This window comes from Pempheris klunzingeri, chromosome 9 (genome assembly GCF_042242105.1).
Source record: "Pempheris klunzingeri isolate RE-2024b chromosome 9, fPemKlu1.hap1, whole genome shotgun sequence".
NCBI classification, from domain to species: Eukaryota; Metazoa; Chordata; class Actinopteri; order Acropomatiformes; family Pempheridae; genus Pempheris; species Pempheris klunzingeri.
This window is the reverse complement of record NC_092020.1, coordinates 19,340,854-19,357,264: the sequence shown is the minus strand read 5'-3', so window position 1 is coordinate 19,357,264 and position 16,411 is coordinate 19,340,854. Positions and strand designations below refer to the sequence as shown.

The following is a 16,411-nucleotide window of genomic DNA, read 5'->3' as shown; positions in this document are numbered from 1 at the left end:
TGAGCACTTGTGTCACCATCAGTGGGATATTTCTGTTTGTTTTGTTTTGTTTTGTGTTTTTGAGATGGAGTCCCACTCTCAATTACTTGCACCATAGAAAGTAGCATTTAATATTTTACCGCAAAGTTCTGCGTCATTGGTGAAGCACCTTTACTTGCAACCGTTCTACAGGAGTGCCTCTGACAAAGTCATGTTTTGTTACCTGTAGTCTTGCACTTTGCATCCTCGTTTCGTTTCTTCGTCAGTTCTGATGTGTCAACTTTTATTCCTGAAAAAGAGAAGTGCATTTAGATAGCAAGTCTTTCCAATGTGATCGAATGCAGCTTTCCTTGGGTTGAAAGACGTTTTCATCTTCCTACAGCAGATGTAAAAATGGCCCCCCCAGACACCCTCGGTGTTACACTCACAACTCTTAAAACTAATGATTTAATCTGCTTCCTGTCACAACTTCCATCAGAGTTTCCTTCCTTTTAAAGCCTTAGCTATTAACGCTTCAGTAACTGGCCCTGCAGTAGTCTTTACATCTTCAAAGATTACATGAGGTGTCCTAAATTTGTTTGAAATGCTGTATATGGAAGTAGCATAATGCTGATATTTGCTTCATAAAATAGAATTCTAATAATCAAAATGCTGATTTGCAGAAGATTTATGCTCATTTCTGCACTTTCTTTGCTCCGTCAGAGATTATTTTATTCATTATGACACAAAAGTCTTCCTCCAACTGCAAGGCACATTAATTTATTCTGCATTCTTTTGCATTTTACATTCAGTTTTTCATCCACGAGAAGACTTTTTGACTGCGAATGAATGACCATTATGTCTTTTTGTTTAAGGCAGTCGCCATATAATAATGCCTTAAACTTGACTCAAGACCTCCACAGTATAAAGTGTTGACGCTCTGTGTGGTAGGGATAGGGTTATCCACTTCTACATAATTATCTGTTGATCCAAGTGGAAAAAAAATCGAGCACTTCTTTCTCTCCGAAGCTCTTATTTGCACTTTTAATTATCTCACTGTGGCTAAAGCCGCCTTACAGTGAAAAGTCCTTAAACCGAATTCTTTGACTTTGTATTTATTTCTTTTGGTACTCAGTAACTTCCCTTCATGACACTGTTTTCTACGTTTGAATGCACCAGGTTTATTGGGTCAGTTTGCCACATGGACAGTGCTGTGTAAATGTGTAATATAAAGTACAGTATTGTGTGAGGTGTTCTTGAAATACCATGTCTCTCCCTCTCCCTCTCTCTTAAAAAGCCAAGTAGAAAAGTGCCACAGAAACCTTAAACAGTTGGATTCTGTCGTTGTGTTGCTGTTCTGAATGTCAACGTTTCTTTGTATTTACTCCTTTACCCTCAAAGTGGCTGTTATCAACACTGTGAAACACCAGTAGGATTTTTACAAATCTAATAGCTTCTGTTGTTTCTTATTTATAATAAATAAAATGAGAACTGAAGCTGAAAATTTACATTGATGGTTCACTAATGGATCTATCTGTCTATCTATCTATCTATCTATCTATCTATCTATCTATCTATCTATCATGTATCATGTGTTATGCAAACCTGTCTAAAATGACATTATTCGAGACAAAGATTATGTATAGTACAGTATTATTTTAGTCATTAAAAAAACTCAGCAGGAAATTCCAGTGCATCAGCAAATTCAATTATATTTCGATTCACTTAAAATGAAGGTTTGTTGCTAATTATTCTAAATATAGCATTAATGCTGCACCTGGAGGATTGGAAGTATGTGGGTTTGTGATCTGACACATGAACAACATTATATAGTAAACATATGTTTATGTATGTAAAGCCTTAATCTGTAAAGTAACTAGTGAGATAAAAGTAATAGAGGAAAAAGTACAATATTTCCCTGCGAAATGTAGTTAAGTAAAAGTATAGAATAGAATCAAATGGAAATACTCAAGCAAAGCACCTCTTAACTACAGTAGTTGAGTACATTTACTCAATTTTCCTCCACAGTTTTCAGGATCGGCTGCAAAACAATGAAACACTCCCTCTTTCACTTTTTAAAAAGATGCATAAGAGGCTGTCTCAGTGTTACAGCATGACTGGGTGTTCCAGGGAACCAGGTGGTGGCTGACATGCCAGTTTACAGAGAAATAAGAGGATGTGATTACAGCACCTCCACCTGGGAGTCTACAGTATGTTTGTGTGTGGTTGCTCTCTTTTGTGCTGGTTCTTCTCATGCTGACTTGTCTCTGCTCCCCACCAGATGGCACTGAGGCTGCAGGACTGACAGTAACCTGATGCGGTTCCTCAGTGGAAGCTGCTCTCCAGTATCAATAAAGGACTGAGCTGTCAGTTTTAGTTAACGCACGGAACGGAGGATATTACACAAACGTGAGTCCATATCATTAAAAAAAAAAAAAAAAAAAGAAACTCAGGATATCTGCCTTAATGGGTCTAGTCATAGTTAGAAAAAATACAATATTAATTCACTGAGTCATAATCCAGTTATCTTGTCAACTCATCATGTATTATGTTGTCTGTATTTTGCTCGTGGTAGCCTTGAGACTTTGCTCCGGAGGTTTGGATGGAAACAACAACAACTCTCGGAATCAAAGAATTAGCAGCATGAGCTGGAAAATATGTAGTTTTCTCGGACGGTTCCGCCCTGCAAACTTCTCTGCTCACATGTCCACTCTGACAGCGCGCAGCACTGTGTGACACTGTGTGTGTGTGTGCGTGTGTGTGTGTGTGTGTGTGTGTGTTGTGGGTGTTTCTCTTTAATTCTGCGGCATCTCTCCCTCTCTCTCTCTCTCTCTCTCTCTCTCTCTCTCTCTCTCTCTGTATGCGGGCCTGCTGCTCTGGAGGAGGGCGGGCCGTGAGCACAATGAGCAGATTTGGGACAGTAAACTAACTGATGCGACATGATCCGGAGCGCGTACTTTGGCTGATTTCCACGCGCGTCTCGCCTAAACTTGGTTTGCATTGATTGGATTTGAGAATGGCACGCAGAGCTTCACGTCGGGCCCGCTGTGCTGTCTGAAGGCTGACCTCGGGTAAACCCTCAGAGGCTCGGCGGACTTTGGAGATATTCTGCAGAGGTGTTTTTGCGCAGCGCAGAAACTCAACGCCAAGGGGATGATCTCCCAGTCCTCTGATAAGACAGGCGACTGAGGGGAAACCACGATTATTAAGGGACGCGCAGTCACTGTGGAGCGGTGCAAGATGATGTCATTGATAGATCTGGACGATGATCAGCGATGGGTGCCCACTCATGTCAATGTCACCGTCCTCCGCGCAAGAGGACTGCGAACCAAGGGCAAGCATGGCAGCCGCTACCTCTACACCATCATCCAGGTGGGGAAGGAGAAGTACACCACCGGGCTGGTGGAGAAGGCGGAGGTGCCCGAGTGGAACGAGGAGTGCTGCTTCGAGCTGCTCCCCGGGATCCTGGAGGACAGCGGCCGGAGCGCCTACCCCCCGGGGAGCGGGGACCTGGTCCTCACCGTCATGCACCGGGTGCTCATCGGGCTGGACGTGTTTCTCGGTCAAACCATCATCCCTCTTGATAAGATGTTTCAGGACGGAATGTGTCCTCGAGATGAGTACGTTGTGTTTGGATTTGAATGCAGCCTGTGTGACAAACCATCAAGTGTTGGCAGCTTGAGGCTCTCGCACATGAGATAGAGGTCATGTGTCATGTTTTAGGGTTTGGTCATGTGGTAAACTTTACATTCAACTTTTCTTATAGTTCTGCATTCAAATGATGGCATGAATTCAGGAGCATATATTGTGGGGATCGTTTTCTCCTCTCACCTGCTCCCCACAATGCACAGATTATCAGGCATGAGCCTCCACAACCCAAAACACAGCACCTGATTTTATATAGATTTGAAAAAAAAAAAAAAAAAATCTCTTAAAAATAATATGACAAGAGTCCAACAATAAAATCAGATGCATTGGTGTTGTGCAGGATGACACAAAAAACTGCTAAAGCTTAAATCCTAAATGCACACGGGCTCATTAAATTCTGGCCCTCCAGGCTGAAACCATTTACTACTCCAGCAGCAGCTCCCACAATGCACTGCAAATCAACAAGATGAGATGCAGTTTCCACTGTGGAACAAGAGATGATTTTAGCCAGAAAGCTTACATCTTTATTCACATCCTCCATTTCCATCAGTACAACACTAGATTTGTCCTAACGTGCTTGCTATGAATAACTTTCGTGTTACACAGTGTGTGTGTGTGTGTGTGTGTGTGTGTGTGTGTGTATGAACAGCTGACTTGTAGCTATTTCTTTCTGACACTGACAAATCTTAATTTTCTTTTTACACCTTGAGCACTGTACTAACTAACCAATAAAAGCCAAATGTAGATGTGCCAAAGTGAGAAGGAAAATTTGGTATCAATGCACCAGTGGTGGAAGAAGCACTCAAATGTTTACTTAAGTTAAAATAGCAATACTACAGCGTGGAAATACTCTGTTAAAAGTGAAGGTTTTGCATTCAAAATGTCACCAAAAGAACAAAAGTGTTAGCACCAAGATATACTAACCAAAAGGAAAAGTATGCATTATCCAGAGTGACTAATTTGTATGAAGTTTACAGTTTAAAATACAACATTTCCCTCTGAAATGTAAGTAGAAGTATAAGGTAGCATAAAACACTCAAGTACTAGTATTTCAAAATCTTACTTAATTACAGAACTTGAGTAAATACACACATTCTTTCTACCACTGCAGTGCACAGATATAAATAGTACAAGGATGCGAGGTGGAATGACAGAGAAGAAAAACAAATGTCCATAATAGTTAACTAAGACTAAGAAAATATGTAGTTTAGTCTGTACTTTGTGGTTTTATCTTTCCCACAGATAGTAAGAAAATGACTTTCCAACATCACAGAAGCACACAGTCACACACACGCAGAACTAGATTTAGAAAGTAGTAACACTACTCACTGTTTTGTGTTATCATGGTCTTCATGGAGTATGAAGTCTGGCTGACTAATTGACAATTAGTGGTATTTCCCTCTTGCAAAATGAAACCATTCATCTCTATATTTGTGCCTTTTTCCCTGAAATGTTCTAGTAAATGTCTTCCTTTTGTGTTGAGACAATAAGAAAACATGCTGTGTGTATTAATTTACTTGTATTATGGGCTACATTTGTCTACATGATTAATCTCAAAGATCTGAAGTAATTTTTATTAATGTTTAACTTAAAATATATATATATATACTACATATACACTCAGTTGCCAGTTTCTTAGGTACAACTAGCTAAAACTAGTTAAGGTTAATACAACAGTCCTGCAATAAATTTTAAAGAGGAGATGATTCAACTGTGTGATCACAGTGGAGGCTGCAGTTTGTGATGCTGCTTTCTGGTTTGATTTGGTGTATCTTGAAAACATGGCCCTGAATCTTTTCTAATAGTATGTGAGGACTTAAGTTGTGCCTCAGGTGAGGCAACAGGACTCGCCTGTAATATGTGAAACATCTCCACCATCAACACTGAGGAGCAGAATAGGATAAAGCAATAATACAACACATCTGGCTTTAATTTTGGGCTCTATGCCCTCCCTCCTCTCCACGCTCACAGAATATCACACTGAATTCCTGCTGTTAGTTTTGGCTCTACAACGCTTTCTCTGGTCCACTGAAAGGATCCAGGAGCAGAGGCAGGAATTCATTGGTTGACTCTTCATATAGTATCACTCATTTCTTATACAGCACATAGGCTGCACACTGGTGGGTGGATCTTGAGGAATTTGGAATCTTGAGGCTTGTAAAACAGTTTTGTTGTCAAAGATTTTGAATACAGTCCCTTCCAGCAGTATTTTCAGATTATGTAATTGAGCCTCTTTGCCAAAAAGAAATCAATGTTTTTGTTGTTGCTGTTTTTGCTCTAGGGAGTGGCCACATAACACGTGCATCCTCTGATTTGTGCTCTAACAGACAGCATTACTCTTCAAATATCCTGCTGAAGAAGTGTATTTATTAAAAGCAGTGATATGAGATCGACTGTCACAGTGTGGATGTTGACTGTTCGCTGTCTTTTGTGGCTCCAGATGGTTCAAACTCAACTCTAAGGTGGGGAGAAAGGAGAAGGAACGTGGTGAACTTCAGGTAACAGTCCAGTTCACTCGCAACAACATGACTGCCAGCATGTTCGACCTCACCATGAAGGACAAACCTCGCTCTGCCTTTGGCAAGCTCAAGGATCGAGTCACAGGGAGGAAGAGGGGGGACGTGGAGTCATCCTCAGCCATTGTGCCAGGCCGCTATGCCGCCCTATCAGGGTCCGTGGGGCAGCCGTTTGGAGAGGAGGGCGGAGGGCCGGGGGAGTCACGAGAAGTGGAGGTAACAGAGGAGAAGAGGAGCAAGATGAAAGATTTCTTTAAAGGAAGGCTGCGCAAGTCGTCTGACACCAGGTCATGCTCGTCGCTGGCTTCAGACAGTAGCGTGTCTTCCATGACCAGTGAAAACCCCGGACCTCCACCCTGTCTGGACCTGCTGTCAGACCCTCCCAGTTCTCCTATCTACACTAGCAAAGTGAGAGTGGACACCCATTATGGAGAGGCAGATTTAGCTAAAAAAGGTAAGATTTGACATTATTTATACTGTATGTGTGTGACATGAAGACTGGTGACTGCTGGTGTTGGCTGATAATGAATAAGCAATCCCCACAGTGTTTTATAGCAGAGTTGGGCCACCTGTCAGAAAGTAGGACCACCTCCACAAACATTATAAAAAATAAGAGAGAAAGAGGACTATTATACTCAACAAATGCCATGTACTGTATTCAATGAGATTGTTTAAGGCCCTTATATACTAAATAGATCACAAAAACAAAATAAAGATGGCCAGGATCTGGGTGTCTTGTCGCCTCTGCTAAAAAATGTTTTATGGAAACCTGATACATAGATATCACTCCATCTGTACCCACCAAAGATGAGAGCCCAACTAATACACGGTTTTGAGGCTGATACCAATATTAAAAGTAAAAGCGGAGTGAAAATTGGACCTGCAGTTATCGGCTAGCATGACTTCTAATGAATGCTAATGCTGCTCCATATCTGCTGGATGAGCAAATACGCACATGTTTGCTAATATGTTGGCTACAGCAACCTCAAAATGTGATAATCTGTCAGTGTTGTGTTTACAGCTTGTTGCACTGCCCCCAAGTGGCCTTGAGTCTGTTGTTGCTGCTTTAAATTTGACATCCCCCAAATTGAATATTTTTCTCTGATTTACCTGTGCTCAACTAAGAGACATGCATACTTTAAAAGTTTTATTTTAGTTTTCATAACCGAGTTCTTCCTCCTTTCCAACAGTGCTCACCAGCCAGCACACCACGAAGGTTCTCACACACAAACGGGCCTTCAGCGATGAAGCTAGTAAGATCACAACGGCCCTCCCTCGAACAAACCTTGCCGTGGAGTCTCTCAAGGGTCAGACTATGACTCAGTCCAAGTCTTCACTGTGTATAAATGGAAGTCACGTCTACGACTCCGAGCCATCCACTCCAAAGATCTCGGCAGCCCACCCGTCCAAGCTGGTCCTGCTGGAGAAGTGCTCTCCTCTGTCCCGCTCCCTGCAGAACCTCACCAAGAGGAGCGAGGACAAAGGTTCCTTTGCAGAAGGCAGACGCTGGTCCTTTGACAAGATGAAGAAAGAGGAGAGGGAGGAAGAAAAGGAAGCTCAGGCGTCGTCTCCCTCCATTCAACAAGCTCAGATAGGGAGCCGCTCTGCGCAGGCCATGATGCCAGTTGTGTCCCCTGCCGCTGTTTCACCTGACAAAGGCAGGAAGCTAAGAAAGACGTTATTCTCTGGAGGGCGGAGTGATTCTCTCCCAGCTAAGTCAGACCTGAATCAGGCTACTTCAACGTCTGAGGGGAGGCTCAGAGGCTGGTTTGGCTCCGGTGACTCCCAGAACAAGCCAAGGTGAGTCTGGGTCGTTTACAGGCTTCCCTCTGGGCCCAACAATGTTTGATGTGTGTACTTTCTCTCCAGGCAAAACAACAGGCACTTTGGAGGCTTGTATTCAGTTGGGTGTCCTTAGTTCACTGTTTGCTCTGCTCCCTGCTCATTTGAAAATGGAATTGATTTAGTTCATAGTTTTCTCCATTTTACGACCATGCTGTATCATTACCTCATACTATATTTTCCACCAAAGCACTCCAGCATTTCCATTTACTTTACCAGTGTGTGTCTGTGTTTCTCTATCAATGATCACTGTGGTTTAGAGAGAAGCTCTCGCAAAAGGATATTAGGAAATCATTCCACGTTGATATGAGCTCACCCAGCAGAATGGTGGGATTGGCAACAATGCATTGTATTATCATTTTTGCTTGATTATTTTGCAAATGTGCTTTTCTTTTTTGATTAAATTTGTGTTTCTGTTTTCATAATTCTTCCATTTGGCAAGTTTTGTATCTACTGATGGTAGCCAAGTTGCAGAAATGTCCCACTTTGTTGTGGAGTATCAGCAAGTATTCTGCTTGCCTTCTCTGTTTGTGTAAGAAAGATGTTCCCCATTGGGTAAGCTGGCACATCATTAACTAAGAGGACTATTGTGCCCTATTTTCCTCCACAGACTGGAAGTTTCTCCTAAGGTAGAAAGCAGCTCAGACGTACCCCCTCCCCTCCCTCCTCGCTCCCCTGTACCCCCTCAGTGCTCCTCTCCCTCTGCCTCCCCCTCCGGTCATATCTCACCTGACGACTGCAGTCACACCAACCCTTTCACCCCCTCTGCCTCTCCCTCCTCAACCCCCATCTCCCCGTCCAATCCTTTCGCCTCACATATGCAACGCAACCCCTTTTTTGAGGAGCTCATAGCAGAGGAGTCACAGAGGTCTCCTCCTTTTGCGCCTTGCTCCTCTTCTGGCTCATCCCCCTTTCATTACACTACTCTGCCCTCCCAGCCCGGCACACTCAGCCCTACTCATGATGTTAACGCTACTAATATAGCTTCCATAAGACGGGAGCGACCCAGGCCTGTAACTCGACAAATATCTCTCCCTGCTTTACTGCCTAAAACAGCCACACCTAAGTCCTCTAACCACTCCGCTTCTCGCTCCATGTCAGAGAGTGCAGGAGACTGGGATGACTCGTTTGACGCCTTTGCCTCCAGCAGGCTCAACTCACCTAAAGGGAGTCTTCCTCAGAAACAGCCGAGAACCAGTCCAACTTCATCTCATAGACGTAGTTATCTTCCAGTTAACAACAGTAACCATGCACAAGAGCTGCAAACATGTGAGGAGGAACCTCCACCTTTGCCTCCAAGGAGACTTTTAAGAACGCCAGTGAATGAGATTTACTCTGACGGCTGGCTACACAGAGGTCAAGAGCTAGCTGTCCATAAAGAGGCCTACCTCCTCTCGCAGACCGGTGTGGCCTCACTGCAACGGGGAAGAGAAGGAGAATGCAAAAGAAACAGTATATCTCCAGACCCTCACACATGCAGCGAAACCTCCGGCTCCCTCAGTATTACCTCTCAGGTGCACACAAATACTACTTCACCAGGATTCATGTCAGAGGAAAAGCTCAAAAGATTCAAGTACGAGCCTTTGGAGGATGACACTGACTGCTGGGGAGGGATGCTGTTTGAGCAAGACTTGTATGGACGTGTATGTAGAGGAAACTATGGACAATCCAAAGTAAATCGTGTTTCGTTGAACGCTGAAGAAACTGCTGAAAGTAAGATCACATCTATGAACTCGGTGCCTAAAATGGTTCTTGATAGTGAAACATCTCTCGTAGACATTTTGAAGCCAGATGCAAGGGCAATAAATATTACAACCATTCCAGTAGAGGAGACAGAGTCTAATTCACCTGAGACCACATGCTTCAACAATAATGTGTCTTTCTCTCTAACCTTAGGAGATCTGAACATGAATGTGAATAATTCAGACTTTGGTTTTATTGATTCAGATGGCTCTTCTCTGTCAGAGATAACTGATACTCTCAAAGCCATCAACAGTTTCAGTGAGACATTTCCACAACCGTCAGAAGATTCACAGACAGGCGTTTACAATGCAGAGACAGCGACTTCACCTGAAGATATGTTCACTTTGAAGGACACCTACATACCTGAGATGAACTATTCTTTTGAGGTAACTGTATCTTCTAACAAACTGTGCAAAGTCTCCCCGGTCTGCCAAGACAATTGCCAAGATTGTCGATGTGAACTGAACAACATAGCACCACATGGTCACTCCAGGGTAAACAGCAGAGAGATTGCTGCTTTTTCGTCACAAAATCAAACATCTAATCCACCCGATCTTGAAACCAAATCCAGAGAGGATATACCAAGAAGTACTGATGACTTTACAAAGGCACAAAAGGACTTTGATGATAACGGTAACCTACAAGCTAAAGGAGGCACGCCTAACCAGAAGGAGTCATTCTCTGGTGTGGTTAGTGCACGTTTTAGACCGAATGGAGTGTCCCGACAGAACAGCAGGGGCAGCCCAAACAAGCAAAGCAAAAGCGGAGACAACGAGTTTGAACAGTTGTTGTCCCTCGTTCAAAATATTTCAGGAGCCCGTGAAGGACCGTTGTCGTATCAGCCCACTAAATCTGCTCTTTCTTCCTTACTGGCATTCAACAGATCAGATCAGACAGATCAAACACATCACAGTGAATCTAACACATCACAAATATCTTCAAAAGACAACACAATGTCTCTTGTTACAGAAAACTGTGTAACAGGAAAATCCTGTGACATCAGTTTTGAGGACCTTCACGCAAAAGTAGCACCCAACCTGAGAACCCCTTCAGAGTCAAAGATTGGGCAATCTTTGCAAGAGCCTGAACCCTCTTCTCCCTCCATCCCTTGTGCACTCTCCCCGTCTGCTGATGCACAGGCTACGCTCCACCCTACCCCTCTCTGTTGCCCCTCCATACATCCCTCAAGCATGGGGCCCAGTGCTGGAGCCAGCGCTACTCTGGCTGTGGCCCCCTACACCTCCTCCTACTCTACCACCTCCACCACAGACCAGCCCCTGGTCGATGCACGGCACTCACTTTTGCCTGAGGAGACACAGCCAGCTAGCAACCTGCCCCATCAGGAGAGCAGGTGAGAATCGTCACACTAGGATATGACATGTGTAGCTATTTACAACTGGAGTAATAGCCAGGATTTCCACATTCACTACAAAACACGTAATGGTATTTTTATTTATTTATTTATTTTTTTTGCTGCTCTGGTTGCTTTGTTTCCTGATGGCCTGGCTTGTTTGATGTTGGTTGCATTTATGCCTTTATAAGTTCAGTCTTTTCATCCAAACTGGTTGGATGATACCTGCTGCATTGTTCTTGGCTGTGCTTCACATTTATGTTATTCATCTCATTATTCAGTTTCCTGTTGGCTATTGTAATTTTGCTGTTTTTCTTCTTACTGCCTAAATTTAGCTACTTTCACTGCTACTTTGGCCACCTGATATGTCATGCGCAGATAGATGTAGGAGTACTAACTGTATATTATATTGCTAGAATATGTGGGGTTTTTTTCAGAACACGAGGCTTTCCAAAAAACAAGGGCAATGAAGGCTGTTATCTGTCCGTATGATGTATACTTCGAAAAAAGTAGTGGACTGTCAGGAGTGGATTAAATGATCAAAACAATTAGACATTTATGGTGTTTAGGGGACACAAAACTTCTACTGGCACACTTTGGTTCAGTCCCAGGAAACAAATAATTCATGTTCTGTCTTGTTAGATATGCACAAACATAGCACCAGAATTTCCCCCGGGGATCAATAAAGTACTTCTATCTATCTATCTATCTATCTATCTATCTATCTATCTATCTATCTATCTATCTATCTATCTATCTATCTATCTATCTATCTATCTATCTATCTATCTATCTATCTGTCTATCTATCTATCTATCTATCTATCTATCTATCTATCTATCTATCTATCTATCTGTCTGTCTATCTATCTGTCTGTCTATCTATCTGTCTATCTATCTGTCTATCTATCTGTCTATCTGTCTATCTATCTGTCTGTCTATCTATCTGTCTGTCTATCTATCTATCTATCTATGTTTACAGCAGATACAGGAGACAGAGCGTCATATTCGGAATGAAATTGTGCTTTTCATATGTTTGTTGGCTTGGAAACAAAAGCACAAAGGACCATAGAGTCATTGTAACTTAGCTACTTAATCGTCCCCATTGAGCGTGTATCGATGATAAAAGAAACCATAAAAAAATCTCAGAAATCCAGCTTTCCTTTTGGTTGTGATCACAAAGTAGCTGTAACTTGAGTTCTAGCTTTTATTCTGATTTTCCCTTGTTGGTGCTTTACAGTCAACCCTGTCGTCCCTCCAAGATGATTTCATCCTCCAGTCGCAAACGAGTCACTGCACTTGCATTTTAGCAAATTTCTTGTTTAAAGTTGGCTGCAGTTTACAGTGCACTTACTTGAATTCTTCCTTTATATTGCTTACTATTCCTTCACAGAGTGAGGGGTCAGGTCACACTGAGCTTTTTTTTGGAAGTGTGTGTGTGAAGTGCAGTTAGAACTGTTGAATAAACTAAAATTCAGTAACTTGCCATAATTTGACCATGCAAGATAAGTCATTAAAAAAGCAATATGCACTACTAGTAAACATGCAGTATACCTGTGTTGAAATACTAGTGCTGACCTCTTTACTTTGCAGAGCTCATCTAGTGAAGCCACTAACGTCCAGCCAATTAGAGAAAAAGGACAGCCGTTCGGTGCTGGAGAAGCTGAAGTCAACCATCAACCCTGGACGCGCCGCTCAGCAGGCTGCAGCAGAACCAGAGAAGAGTCAGGTACTGTGAAGCAAAAGCACAACCCCACACCTTTATGAACCCCTTATAACCTTCCATATACCGTCTACTAAGAATATTTACAAATGCTCAACAGGAGAGCATTATTTTTTGCCCCACAAATATTGTGGGTTGCCTTATCCTACAGTGCTAGTGAAATTTGTGGTACTTGTACTTTTACTTGTGTTACTTTCTACTTCTGCTCCAGTAAAATTTAGAGGGTACTACTGTACTTTTTACTTGAAAACATTCATGTTACAGCTTTAGTTACTAGTTACTTTACACATTCAGATTTCTGCATACTAAACATATGAAGAGCTTATAAAATGTGAGGTGTTCCTATCAATTCAACTACCCAAGAGTACATAAAAAAGATGAAATCGACTAAGATTAGTCAATAATTAGTTGATTAGTCGATTAATAAGTCAATTAACAGAAAATTAGCTAGCCAATAGTTTCATAATCATTTTGATAAGGACATTTTCCATGGTTCCAGCTGAAGCCTTTCTGTTTCTACTTTAAATAATTTTAATCATTTTGAGATTTCACAGCTCATTGGAGAAAACAAGCTTTGTGAAGGTGCAGCTGCTACCCACCAGCTCCCTGTTAGACAGAGGTTACTTTAACACTGAGGACAGAAATGCTGATTACTCCTCTCAAGTGTGACATAATACTTTGGCCCAGATAAGAGTTTTCAGGTCCTGAAATAATCTGTAACACCTCTCATCTCTATAACACTCTGGACTCTTTCTGTTTTCCTACGTCAAGGAAAAAGGTGATCTCATTGGATCCTGATGCTCTTTAAGGAAAACTGTGGCAGACTCTACCACCATCAGTCTAACCTAAAAATGAACAGAAGTGGAGATTTATTTATCACCTTTAATTTCTTTCTTGAGATAATATGGGCCATTTTTGCAAAAGTCAAAAAAATTGTGCTCCTCCAGTAATTTGTGGTTGAGTTGGTGTGCAGACTACCAGTACCATTCATTATAATGCCTGTCAACAACTGGTAACATGATCCAAAAATCACAGTCAATTTTCTAAATGTATTGAATGTAATTCTGTGTGAGTGTCACTGTGTGCAAACAGCAGAGAAATTAAGTTCTTAACATGTCATGCTAAATTACAGAGAGCCACAGTCTATTTAATGCTTCCATGGTCTTTTATTAACACCAGCAACGCACTTAGTATTCATAAATACAGTGCCGGGCCAGAACTGTCATGATGACTTCACTGTTTGCTGTGACTTACTTCATTCTTTACCACCTGCAACACCCCATGACATGACACGTCTTTTAATAACTTAGTAAGCCAGTCATTTTAATTAGAATTCCTTATTCAACGGAATGGTTTGACATTTTAAGAAATACACTCACACATTTGCTTTCTTTCCGAGGGTCAGGAGAGAAGTTTGATACCACTCCCATGTCCGTATGTGAAATATAAAGCTGCAGCCAGGAGACAGTTAGCTTAGCTAAGCATATAGACTGGAAACAGACAGAATGGCAGGATGGCAACAGAGAACACACATGATGATATGTTGCTATGGTGATTTATTATTTTATTGGTAATTTTGTTATTTTTATTTATTATTTTAAATACATGAACGTGTTCAATGCATGTTTTTTCCTTATGTGAGGAAGCTACGTCCCATGTGGTTGTAAATTCCGTGGTGGGGGATGCACTTTTTTGTGCAAAAGCGCACAATATTTTAACTTTGGACTGTCTGTGTTGCTGATATTCTCTGCTAGCCTGACCTCATTTTACCGTCCTGCTCTCATCTACTGAAATAATATCCGGTGTGCCATTTACTGTGTGCCTGAATCCATGCGAAAGCAGTTTAAACCTCACTTGTTAACATGTTAATTTAATCTGTAGAAAAACTGTACCAACTGTACCAGGTATCTCCTTGTCTTTTTGCTACTCCAGGCTAATTGTCTCCTCATATTGGACGAACAGATAAGAGAGTGGTATCCATATTCTCATCTAACTCTCGGCAAGACAGTGAATGAGCATATTTCCCCAAATATCTAACTATGCCTTCAACTGTGACATTTACCAGCCAGCTTCACACACATACTGTATGTATGACTACACCTGTACTGTTCCCACTTCCTCTCTTGCAGGAGGTGGCAGTGGACCACTCGGCCCAGTACCAGCACCTGACCAACATGGAGCTGATCTCCCTGCTGCTGCAGCAGGAGATGGACATGCAGAAGCAGCAGTCGGCCTCCGAGCAGCAGGAGGCGCAGCTGAAGAAATGTGAGGCTGACCTGAAAAAGGTCAAAGCACAGGTTCGAGACTTGGAGGACTACATTGATAATCTTTTACTGCGGATCATGGAGCAGACACCCACGTTGCTTCAAGTCCGCTCGAGACACAAGTGACGACAGTGCTAAGGTGTGTACGGTGTACTGGACACGATCCTCTCTAGAATACTGTTTCCTCATGAAAACACAAAAGTGTCTTTGTTTATGATTTGGAATCACTGTTCTAGAGAGAGTCAAACAAATGCTCCACAAAGTCTGATCTTACAAGCATCCAGGTCTTCTCACTGCTAATACTGCCCTGTTGATGTAGACACGATATTACCCAACATGCATGCTGATTACAAGGCCAATTTGGCATGAATAGAAAACAGAGCAAAGCACTATAAGAAAACGCTTCCATCAAAGCGGATAAAAAATGATTATTTTACTCATGCTTACTAGAATAACTTTAAGATACTCAGCTTTTGTCACTTTAAACTCACTGCTTTCACACATGCATAAAATGAACAACAGGCTCGAGAAAACACTTATTGGAAGTGCATTCAATGCGTTCCTTTTCACAGAATATGATGTTAGCTCGGGTAACCTTAAAATTGCAGTTGTCGAAGTGGAAAAGCAACATTTTACCACACAATTATCATTTAAAACTGTTTAATGAAACGGCAAGTGCACAAAGATTGACTTGAGTTGATTAAATGTTTTCAAATAGATTTTAAGAAATTTTAAGAAATACTACAAAAAAAAAAGAGGCATACGATGAAATGCTGTGCTGCAATGTGAACACTATGAGAAGAGATGTCTCTGCATTAACATTGCTGTATGATAAATAATGTCCATGTCTGTGCCAGAAAACACTAAAGAGGATGAAGACTATTGCATTTTGTGTCTTTGTTGTGTTTCTCATTTTTACAAAACACTGTGTTCATTCAATTGTTATTTCTTGCTACATGCTAAACGAACAAGAATGTTTTAATATATTTCCATGTTTTGTGTCCATTCTTCATTTAATTTGTTGAAATAGCAACATTTTACTGTAGAAATAACAAAGCATACATGCAGTAAATAAGGCTATTCTAAGTTATTTCTAAACAATACTTTTATTCTCACTATATCATGACCTATATATCACTCTAGTACCACTGTAGCAACCTGCAATGCTTTACATGACCGCAGTACTGTAAAAGAAATAAAGTGCACATTAAGCAATGTTTCTGAGGTTCTTTTGTAGTTGGTTTGTCACTGATCAGCCCTCAGTGAGATGAACCCATGACACCCTGCGCACTGTATCATGGTATGTAAGGTGCACTGCGGCGATGCTTGTTTCTTCCCACTAGAGAGCGCTCTTTACTCCACAGTTA

The 16,411-nt window shown here is 41.8% G+C and overlaps 1 protein-coding gene across 1 annotated transcript; it reads left to right on the top strand.

Moving 5' to 3' along the window:
* The first annotated feature begins 3,198 nt into the window (after window positions 1–3,198).
* Window positions 3,199–15,559, top strand: rab11fip5b (RAB11 family interacting protein 5b (class I)). The gene is made up of 7 exons (XM_070837146.1): window positions 3,199–3,578; window positions 6,047–6,576; window positions 7,313–7,922; window positions 8,575–10,619; window positions 10,677–11,058; window positions 12,651–12,786; window positions 14,910–15,559. The coding sequence occupies exons 1-7, from the start codon at window positions 3,199–3,201 to the stop codon at window positions 15,168–15,170; spliced, it is 4,344 nt and encodes a 1,447-aa protein (XP_070693247.1). The 3' UTR covers window positions 15,171–15,559.
* The last annotated feature ends 852 nt before the right edge of the window (window positions 15,560–16,411 follow it).